The 10,982-nt window shown below is 54.1% G+C and overlaps 1 protein-coding gene across 1 annotated transcript in view; it reads right to left on the bottom strand.

Moving 5' to 3' along the window:
* The window catches only part of WDFY4 (WDFY family member 4), a gene marked incomplete at its 5' end in the record, with an annotated part of 236,672 nt that overhangs the window by 128,297 nt on the left and 97,393 nt on the right, over window positions 1–10,982 (bottom strand). The window contains 7 exons of the mRNA XM_014534916.1: window positions 401–526; window positions 1,902–2,071; window positions 2,261–2,466; window positions 5,290–5,389; window positions 7,183–7,274; window positions 7,817–7,978; window positions 10,117–10,190. Coding sequence (XP_014390402.1) covers window positions 401–526; window positions 1,902–2,071; window positions 2,261–2,466; window positions 5,290–5,389; window positions 7,183–7,274; window positions 7,817–7,978; window positions 10,117–10,190 — 930 coding nt within the window. The remainder of the gene's footprint in view (window positions 1–400; window positions 527–1,901; window positions 2,072–2,260; window positions 2,467–5,289; window positions 5,390–7,182; window positions 7,275–7,816; window positions 7,979–10,116; window positions 10,191–10,982) is intronic.

Raw genomic sequence — 10,982 nt, 5'->3', positions numbered from 1 at the left:
CGAGGAGGCCGGGCAGACAGAGGTGAGCTCCTTGAGGGTAGAGGCCCGTCTCCCCGCCACAGGGCCCCGCAGCTCCTGACGGAAAATGTTACCCAGAAACGTTCGCTTTGATGAACGCACGCATCCCCCAGGGAAGAAAGTCAAAGGACTACGCAAGTGGGAAATAAAAGGCTTTTGGCGAGAGTGGCTGCACTGCACTGAAAACATTTCGGCTGGTTCTCATTGTGCACCTGAGTTATCCCAGAGCCGCCTTGCCCCTTCTATCAAGGATTCTGCATAACACTTCTAATGGCTGCCATCACTTGGACCCTGTTGGGATAACTCCATAAGAATTATCCCTCCAACCTTGTCTGCCCCCCTCAACCCGCCCCCCATCACGGCATGTGGGGAAGGGGCTCACCCGGCTCATGGTGGCCTTCAGCATCCTCAGGAGCAGCAGGGCCCCCTCCATGCACAGCCCGGCCCGGAGGACTTCCTCTGCGCGGTGCGCCCGCAGGAGCCCCTGCAGCGTGGCGTCCAGGCTGTCCTGAAAGAGGAGGGAGGGCTGCAGAGACGCCCGCCAGTGCACGGAGTGTCCCATGGGCCCCGTTCAGAAAGACGGACAGCAAACCCCTCGGCGGCGGCCGCTGGGGGAGTTTCAGCCGCTCGGAGCCTGAGGGAAACACGCATGTCCAAGAAGGTACTGAAGACCCCGTTAGCCACTTGTGCCGAGTTTAGCTCTTCAGTCTGACACCACAAATACTGTCCAGTCAAGGTCACTGGTTCTTTGCAATGAGACTAGAGAAGGCGCGTGAGGGCTCCAGTTCAGGGGAAGGTCAGGATCCTTGCAGGCAGGCCTGACTCCGCCTCTTTAACGGGCTTGCAGAAGCCATTCCAGCCCTTGCACCTTCGTTTCCCTCTCCGTGAAATAAAAATTGCACTATCAGCCCCACGGGGTGGTCATAAATACCAGGTGAGGCAAATATCTCCCAAGGCTCCTGACACCCAGCAGCAGTTGTTCCCTGGACACATCCTTGGAGTGATGACAAGGCAGGGTTTTGTGAACTTAGCACAGCGTGCAGACCCTGCTGTGGTGATGGGCTTTGTGCCACTATTATTATAAATCAAGATTTAGATCAGCCTTCTGTTTGCAAAGCTATGACTGCTCGCCATTTCAATTCAGGGCAGTTCAACTCAACTCAGTTAAGACCAAGAGACAATTTCTGATGCTGCTATTTGTCAGGTACCCAAGAAGGTGAGTAAAGGCAGGTCTGTTGTCCAGGCGCTCAGCGCCTAAAGAGAGAGGCGGACGTGTAAATGTGTCCGTGCCACATAAGGCAGAGGATGCTGAGGCACTGGCAGGACGGCTCCCCCTGGAGGGGGTGAGGCAGGTGACCTGGGAGGGCGAGCTCATTAAAGGCACAGGCTGGGAAAGCACAAGGCAGCTGCCTTGCTTGGAGGTGACTCAGGAGGATGCTAGCATGAGGGCGGCAGGGAGGGAGCTGGGCAGCTGTGGGGCAGGAGACTCGGCACATGGAAAGTTTGTATTCGAATACCGGGGAGTACCAGGGGCACCCCTAAGGTGAAGGCATGACAGGCTCTGATCTAAGGCGGCAGCAATTGGCCTCCCCCTCCCCCGCTTTCAGCATGGATTTCTCTAGCTGTGCCCAAAGGAGAACAATTCACCAGTGGACTGATGAGAACGGAGAGCTGCTAGGAGGAGGATGGGGTAGAGGTGAAGGAGGTCAAGGGTATCTGAAGAGCCAGCCAAGGGGTGTGGCAGCCGGGGAGAGAATGGGTCAGGACAGTGGAAGCGGGAAGAATTGGAGCGAGCTAATGGAGAGTCTGAGGGAACTGCCTTGGTCATGTGGCAGCAGAAAACCCAGTGTGTCACTCCATCCCTGGGGGCCCCAAGGACCTACTTTGGGTCCACCCGTCAGCTCTGTGAGTGGCGTCTGGAGGAAGAAGGCGGACACGATGAGGTAGACTTCCGGAATGTGAACGTGGTGGGCCAGAAAGTCATTCAAGACCCGGAATCCAGGAAGCAGGCAGGGGCCCTGGTCGGGCGCAGGAGGGTGGCTCTTCAGGTTATCTATGGATCCGAAGGGGCACACAATGCCACTGAGAACAATGCAATTGCTTCTGGCCACGGTGGGGACTGGCACACCAGGGAATCCCCTGCCACCCACTCCCCCCAGAAATGCGGTTCGGAATACACGCCATCACACAGGGGCACAGACAACGCTCCACAGGATCCTTTCCCTGTTCCTGACATGCGCACCCATCAGGATGTCCGCGCCTTCTGCGCAACGTTCCACCCAGGATCCCGCAGGCAAGCCGTCCTTAAAGCGCTCGCGCAGGGCGGGGCTCGACAGAAAGTGCAGCAGCAGCTTCAGGCCCAGCACAGTGGTGCTGGGGTGCAGGTGGCCCTGCAGGAGCAGCAGAAACCAGCCGGGCCCCAGGCTCAGGAACACCTCCTCCATTGTCCTAGGAGACCAACAAATGCAAGCGTCATGTCCAGAGACGATGAACAACATCCGGCCTCACTAGTCACCTAGGAAGGCAAATTAGGATTAGCATCTCAATACCACGTAGCAAGACACAGATCGCATTTTCAAGGAACGGTAAAATAAACGCTGGCAGAGTTGCTGCAAAGTGGTTGAATTTGTCTATGAATGGCTGACGTGTAAATTGGTCAAAGGTTTTCAAAGCAATTGGCAACTATGTATCAATAGATGTGAAGCCTGCAGGCCCAGGGGGAGCTGTACTCCACTGATATTCACACTCATGCAGTGTCTGATGGCCATCCTTCTAATTACAGCAATATCTCTATATATAAAAGGCTAAGCGACCTGCCAACTGGCCGGTAGTATGACGTGCACTGACCACCAGGGGGCACACGCTCAGCGCAGGAGCTGCCAAGCGAGAGCAACTTTGCAAAGTGGCCTCTTGCACTCCGGAACCCCTCAGGGGATGTCGGACTGCTGGTTTTGGCCCAATCCCTGCAGGCCAGGCCGAGGGACCCGCCACCTGCCAGAGGAACCCGGGACCCGGCTCACTCTGCAGACTCCCTTCGAGCCCTGGCACCACCTAAGGTGCGGCAGGCTGGGGAGGGACCACAGGAGGTTGGCTCCAGGGCATGTCCAGCCCATCTCACCCAGTCCCGCCTTGCCAGCCACCTTCTAATTAATTTCCTTTCAATGTGCACTGGGCCTCTAGTAGTCACATAAAACAGAAATGGTTATTTACCTCCCTTTTGAAATACACTGGTCAAAACTAATCTAAACTGAATTGTTCGAAGTGTCTGCATCTTTATCAGTTTAGGCCAAAAAAAATTACATGATTTACTATCAGGTCAAAAAATGATTTTAAAATGATGAGTCTGGCTAATACAGACTTGCTAGAGGGAACTGGGGAGCAGGGAGATGGGCAGCAACCCTAGAGGCAATGGCTCAGCAAAGACCTGGCCTCCTGGGAGCCAGGGAAGGTCTGCCTGTCCCAGACAGTGTTCTCAGCATCAGCTGCCAGACTAGGCATGGTGAGGGTGTGGCCACCGGGCTAGGAACCAACAGACTGCTCTGTCTTCTAGCCTGTCTCTGAACTAACTAACTGCATGACTTTAGCAGAACTCTTGATGTGCTCTGGTTATATCCTCAATGATGGTGATAGTGATAGTGATGGTGATGGTGATGAGGATGAGGGTGAGGGTGATGAGGATGAGGATTGTGATGGTGATGAGGATGAGGATGAGGATGATGGTGATGGTAATGAGGATGAGGATGCTGGTGATGCTGGTGGTGATGGTGATGAGGTGATGGCGATAGTGATGAGGATGATGGTGAGTGTGAGGGTAATGAGGATGAGGGTGAGGGTGATGAGGATGAGGATTGTGATGGTGATGAGGATGAGGATGAGGATGATGGTGATGGTAATGAGGATGAGGATGCTGGTGATGCTGGTGGTGATGGTGATGAGGTGAGGTTGATGGTGATGAGGATGATGGTGAGGATGAGGGTGATGGTGAGGGTGAGGGTGATGAGGATGATGGTGAGGATGAGAGTGATGGTGATGAGAGCGATGGTGATGAGGATGAGGGTGATGGTGATGAGAGTGATGGTGATGAGAGTGATGGTGATGATGGTGATGAGGATGATGGTGGTGCTGGTGGTGATGGTGATGGTGGTGATGAGGATGATAAGAATGAGGTTGGTGCTGGTGGTGCTGATAATGATGGTGGTGTTGGTGATGATAGAAGTTTGCTTATGGAGTATTTACAGTATCCTAGGCACCACACTCCAGGCTACCCACATGTTAATTTCCATCTACAGCAAGTACTATTTTTATCTTTACATAGACGAGTAGAAGAGAGGCATTGAGGTCTTGAGTTACCTCCCCAAAGTCTCTGGGAACAGAACTGGGATTTGAACCCAGGGGGTCTAACATATGAGCCCAGATGCTAAGCAATACACTACATTTCCTTTTCAAACATAAGGGGAAGGAAGGGTTTAGACTAGCTCATCTCCAAGTTCCCCAGTTCCACCGTGTTTTAATTCTAGCAATGTAAATACTTATGGGCTGGCAAATTTTTAAGCACTATCTGCAAAGCGTTTTTACTGAGGAGTAACCCCCACTGCTCCCCCAAACATACATAAACACTAAAATATCAATTTGGAAAGAGCAAGGATCTGGGCTGACATGCTCAGCACCACACCCTCACATCAAGGCACAGTGTCTGGCACATAGTAGGTGCTCACCAAATGACTGTTAAATAAATGACTCCAGGGTTGGAGGTAAAGCAATCAGTGGGAGAAAGGATGGGATTTTATGATTATACATCATTTTGAAAGTTGATTGAAGGCAGATACTTCTTTTTCCAACTTGGGAAAATAACTAGGTAACTAACAGTAAAGAGCAGAAGAATTTGGCAAGCCTTTTCCTTGATAGATGTTATTTAGACTAACCATTTCTCCATTCTATTGTCTGCCAAATAAAGGACATCAAAATTAGTAATTGTCACAACTGCCAAAACAATAACAATTACACTGGAGCAATGGTGACAAAAGGAGTTTATTGTAATTATACCAAATCTGTTTTGAGTTACTATGCCCATTAAACATTTTCATTGGAATATCTTAGGGCAAGGTCTGCTTTATCGGGTGGCGGGACTATAATTTTCTTTCTGACTAGTGCAGAAAACACACTGCAGACAGCTGACTCTGAGATACTAAACTTTTCATTAAGGAAAGGTTTTAACACCGCGCCCTGTACGAGGCAACCTAATGCCAAGTCGCGCTTCCTGGAGCTACTTACTCAGAGGACAGATGAAGTTGGGAGGAAGACACTACACCGAGCAGCATCTCCAGCAGCTGGTTTCTGAGCCAGATTGTCTTTCCAGATGTTTGGCTTCCAGCTACAAAAGAGGCCATTTAGATTTGAGAGGGAACGGATGTAAAGAGACTTATTTTCTGCAGTAAGCCATCACAGTCTCCAAATGCTTATTTCATTCAGGCATTAGGCCATGGAGGGGACTCCAAATTTTGTCATTCAATTCTAGACTTCAATACAATGCTTTTAAAATATTTTCAGAAAATGTTCTTAACGTTGCCTCTAACTAGAGATGTTTTCCATCTCCCTTCTTTCACACACACACACACTCCTTAAAATGTATCTTGCAGAAGAGGAATTCTTTAATTATCATGGGCTGCAATGTTTCTTGAGCATCTAAACGGCCGGGTCTAACGAGGCATTGGGGGTAGTGGGTGCAGACCCTGGTTCTCCACCTCGGGCCCTGCTCTCCAGCAGCTCCCATCACACACACACACTCCTTAAAAATCTATCTTACAGAAGAAGAATTCTTTAATTATCATGGGCTGCAATGTTTCTTGAGCATCTAAATGGCCGGGTCTAGCGAGGCATTGGGGGTAGCGGGTGCAGACCCTGGTTCTCCACCTTGGGCCCTGCTCTCCAGCAGCTCCCTGGCGAGGCTTTGGCACGCCGATGCTGCGGTAAAAATAGAGCTTGAGGAATAGCAAGAGGTTACAGACCCAGTGGGGAAAGGAGCTGTACTTCTAGGTGTTATTAAAGCCCCAAGGCACAGGTTAACACTGTCTCAACAGATGATATTCTTACAAAAGATTCTGAATGAAGGGCAGCTGACTAAGTATCCTCACTGTTGGCCCATTTTCCATTCATTCACTCCCTAGGTTGGCCGTTTATTTTTCAGCCACTGTGGGCACAGACACCACGCTGTAGCGATGGAACTGTGGAAGCTGTGGAAGACTTGGCGTCAGATCCCCCTCTATTTGGGTTCTGGTCCACGTTCTTATTAAGGCCCTAATATCTGAGCCTCAGTTTCCTCATCTGCAAAATGGAAATGGTAATGCCTACTTTTCAGTCTAGATCTAGGAGAAGAGAGAACTTGTTTAGATTGAGCAGCGCTGGCCAGGCGAATCTTTTGCACCAGCCCTGTCCATGCAGTAGCCACCAGCCTCCTGTGGTTATCAAGCCCTGGGACTGTGGCCGGTGGGACTGAGGGATGGACTTTTTAACTGCACTTCATTTCAAGTCATTAAAATGGCACATGGGTTTGAAGCTCCCGAGCCAGACAGTACACCTGGAGGGCCAGGACAGAGCGCAGTGCCTGCTCCCTCACACCGGCCCCAGCAGAGGGGACACGGAACACGACAGCTGCTGCTCTGGGCCTGGTGGGGTGACACTCAGAGATACAGCCCAGCCTGTGCACAGAGGAGCCCGGGCTTTAGAAGCACAAGGTGACCAGGTGGCTCAGAGGGACTGGGAATGGCTAGTGCAGCGGGCACAGGGCAGGGCAGACATCCCTGGGAGGGAGCCGCACACAGGCAGCATGGACAGCAGGCGGCCACTGCGATTGGGCCCCACAGGGCTTCCAAGTGCGGGAGCGGGCCTTGGCGCAGGGGGGCCACCGGGAGGCAGGCATGGCTGGGCCTGAGGCCCCCGCTGGGCTACAGAAAACTGCGTGTTATCTGGAAACCATTCCAGGCCAGAAAGAGGGAATATGCAGTTCAACTTGATGTGTGACCCTAATCATAACACTGTGACCTCACAGGCCCCTATTTGGGAACAACCCTCAACCCCGGTGCCTTCCCTCCTTTGTCTCAACCCTGCCCTCTACACCTGGCCCAGCACGTGTGGCTCTCGGGCTGGTGGCTGGAGCGGTCTCCTCACCAGGCCCCGAGGGCTCCAGGGCCCTGTCCGCGAAGATCTGCCGCTCATCCACCGAGGCGGGCTGGAGGGTGTACACCACGAACAGCGCGATCCTTAACAGAGAGAAGGACAGGCTCAGTCGGGCTCCTGTTGCTGAACACACGTGAAGGTTTCCTACACAGAACACCCCAATGCTGCTGCAAGGCAGGGTTTGAGGGGAGCACGCTATTCTGTGGTTAATGCAATATTTCCAGAGACTTCTACTGTCTGTCAGGATTCATCAGAGCAGTTAACTTGGGGCTGCCAGGTCAACAGAGCAGGTGGCGGTGAAGATGGACGAGGTTAAATGTCATGGGCTGGGCTGTTTAGAAAGTCTGCAAAGGGCAGGCGCACTGAGACCTCAGCCAGTGGTGATGGCTGTGCCCTTAGAAAGTCTGAATTCCTGGCACGACAGGTGTGTCAGCACCGGGGAGCGGGGCGCCCACAGCCCTGCTGGGGTCTTGCATATGCACCCTCCTCTCAACAGAGACCTGGAACCCGCCCTGCACTGAAGGGGAGGGAGGCTGGGGTGAGTGTGGTCAGGGGAGGGCTGGGCCTACAGCCTCTGGTAAACCAGCCCGAGCCCTGCCCTTGCCCTGGCAGCTGGGCGCAGTACCTGAGCAAGTCCTGGACACTGAAGTGGCCCCTCAGCTGCCAGCCCAGGATGGCGATGATGGTGGGGATCCTGGAGGGGGCGAGGCCCGGCTCATTGAAGAGGAAGACGAGCCTGGGTATCAGCTGTGCCTGGTGGGCCACGCCAGCGCTCCGGGGGCCTTCCCTGCGAGCCCGGGAGAGAGGTGGTGAAAGCTTTCTGTGTTTCTGCTGAAAAGGTTTTCCAGGCCGGCGTGCTCTGTGACCCTCGACTCCAATGCCGCCAGACGAACTCAGAGCAAAGACAGCCACTGGAGTGTGACCCTGAGCACCCCACACCCAGGCCTGGCCTGGCGAGCCGGCTGGTGGGCGCTCTTCCTGCCCCAAGCCACACAGTGGGTGAGCACTCCTCGGCAGTCAGGGGCAACGAGGCAGAATTCAAGCACCCTCGGCCCCTCCTCAAGTTCATCACATGCTCTTTCCAATAAATTCTACTCCCCTCCCTCTCCCCCTCCCCCCCAGAAAACAGCTCCAGGGTGCACGCCCACCTCTTAGAAAACAACAGGCACAGAGAGAACGTGGAAAATGGGAAGGAAGCAAAGGTGGAGGGAGGTGAAATGGGTGGAATGCTCCTTCGGGAAGTGCCTTTTGGCTCTAACATCTGCCACACTGGGTCCCTGACACCCTGACACTCGAGAGGCAGAGCCAGCCCAGTCTGTGTGTCTGTTGCTTGTGAGCACTGCCCCCTCCCCCTCCCATCTTTCCTGAGCTTTTTCTGCATTTCCTCTCCCCTGCTGCCCGGAGGGCCTCCTTCCCCTCTCCCCTTGCAGCCCCAGAAGCCCATGAAATGCAATGGGGACACGTTGCCCCCTGCCTCCCTCCTCCCTTATCCTGATCACAGCGCACAGCCACTGGGTTTCTTCGGGAGCCACTCCTTCCTAACTCCCCTCCACTCCCCGGACATTGCAGTCCTGCTCTGGCCTGTGAGGGACCAAGCAGCACTTGCTGGGCTGTGCTGAGCACAGGAGGTGCCCTGAGGTGCCTGCAGCCCTGCCACAGAGACCGCGGAAAGGACAGAGGAAGAAAGCAGAGACTAGATGGGGACAGACCTCAGATTAAAGCGGTGTGAGTGGCGCCAGCCCCAGGGGAGCTTGGTCCCTTTCTACTGTATGAGCAATGAATTCCTTTCTCCACTTCCTCCCACCCTTTCCTCTCTCTCTTCCTTCCCTGAGTTGGTTGGAGTGTGGTTCTGCCACTTACAACCAAAGGGCCCCAAATGCCCTGCCTCCGAGGGGACTGGCGGGAGACACCCGGGAGAGAGGGTGGGAGAGGTGTGTCCCTTCTGCTGGCCACACTGAGCCCTGAAACCAGAGCCAGGAAGCTGCTTCTGAGGCCCCCAAACCTGCAGGGGAGACACACATGCCCACATGTGTGAGCCTCGGGGAAGGTGCTGCTATAGACTGTATGTTTGTGACCCCCAAATTGTGTTGTTGTGGGGTTTTTTTGGTTAATCCTCACCCCAGGATATTTTTCCACTGATTTTTTTGAAAAAACGGAAGAGAGGAGTAGAGACACAGAGAGAGAAACATTGATGTGAGAGAGACACATCACTTGGTTGCTTCCCACACTCACCCTGACCAGGGCTGGGGATGGAGCCTGCAACGGAGGTGCATGCCCTTGACCGGAATCGAATCCAGGACCCTTCAGTCTGAGGGCCAAAGCTCCACCCACTGAGCCAAACTCGCTAGGGCTCTCTGTTGCTGTTGCTTGTTATTCCCCTAAATTCTTATGTGGAAACCTACCCCTCAGCAGTGGGCTTTGGGAGGGGAATAGGTCGTGAAGGTGATGCTCCTGATGGGATTAGTGCTCTCACGAGAGACCCCAGTGACCTTCCCTGCCCCTCCCACGGTGCAGACAGTGAGAAGAGAGCCACCTCCACATTGGAGGCCGGTCCTCACCAGACCCTCAGCCTCCAGCCTGGGAGGAATAGATTCCGCTGTTTATAAGCCACCATCCTCGGCAGTTTTGTTACAGAAGCCTGAGCCCTCTAAGCCGGACGCGCTGCCTCAGGGGCAGACCCTCAGCCTCCAGCCTGGGAGGAATAGATTCCGCTGTTTATAAGCCACCATCCTCGGCAGTTTTGTTACAGAAGCCTGAGCCCTCTAAGCCGGACGCACTGCCTCAGGGGACAAGCACTGAGAGAGAGAGAGAGAGAGAGAGAGAGAGAGAGCGAGGGAGGGCCGTGTGGGCGTGCCCTGCCCTCTCAGTCCCTTTTCTGGTGAGAAACCCTGGCTTCTAACGTCCAGCGGCCGAAGCCCAGCCTACCTTGGCGACCGGAGGATTTCCAGGAGGTGGGAGAAGAGGGATTGCTCCACGTTGTCCGCGGCTCTCATCCAGAGCTGGAAGACAGGAGTGCTGGTGACACAAGGCCCAAGAACTGGCCCCCGACAGCGCGGACGCATAGTGCGCTGGGCTGGTCTCCTCGGCCTGGAGTCACCAACCCAGTTTCCCTCTGGAATTGGACCCAATCTCCTGACAGCGTGGGGGCTTTGCCCGGGGAAAGCTCAAACACCCTGTCTCTCCTCATCTCCGCGGCTGCCTGGCCCTAAACGACGGGTCTAGATTCACCAGGACACCTGTGCTAACCAATGTCCGCCCAGGCCGGGCCCCGCAGCCCGGGGTCCACACGCCAGACTCCTCATCCTGCAAGGCCAATGCCCGTGTTCCCACTTCAGAGATGAGAAAACAGGGCCCAGACAGACCAGGCGAGTGACAAGTCCCATTCACCCCCAGCAAGCGGCAGGACTGGAATTAGAAGCAGGCCTTCCCTTTCCAGTTTTACGCTGTGGTAACTAAACACCCGACTTGTGCGTGCAACACTTTCCTCATAAAGCCTGCAGCGCAGCCCACGCCCCTCCTCCTGCACAGCAGAACCGTGACCGAAGCCAGAGGGGAAGCCCTGAGATCCCGGGAGGGAGCTTGTCACCGAGGCGGTTTCCTTCACAGTGAACAAAAGGCAGCTGCTACCCGTCCTCTGGGGCAAAGTGGATGGCATCCTTCATGTCTCATTTCCACTTCCCTTTAGAGCAGTGGTTCTCAACCTTGGCTGCACATTAGAATCACCTGGGAATCTTTATAAAATCCTGATTTCTGGGCCTCATCCTCCGGAAATTCTTTCTTTGTTTTATGGG

Source organism: Myotis brandtii, unplaced genomic scaffold (assembly GCF_000412655.1).
Source record: "Myotis brandtii unplaced genomic scaffold, ASM41265v1 scaffold1003, whole genome shotgun sequence".
NCBI lineage: Eukaryota > Metazoa > Chordata > Mammalia > Chiroptera > Vespertilionidae > Myotis > Myotis brandtii.
This window is presented reverse-complemented; position numbering and strand designations above follow the sequence as displayed.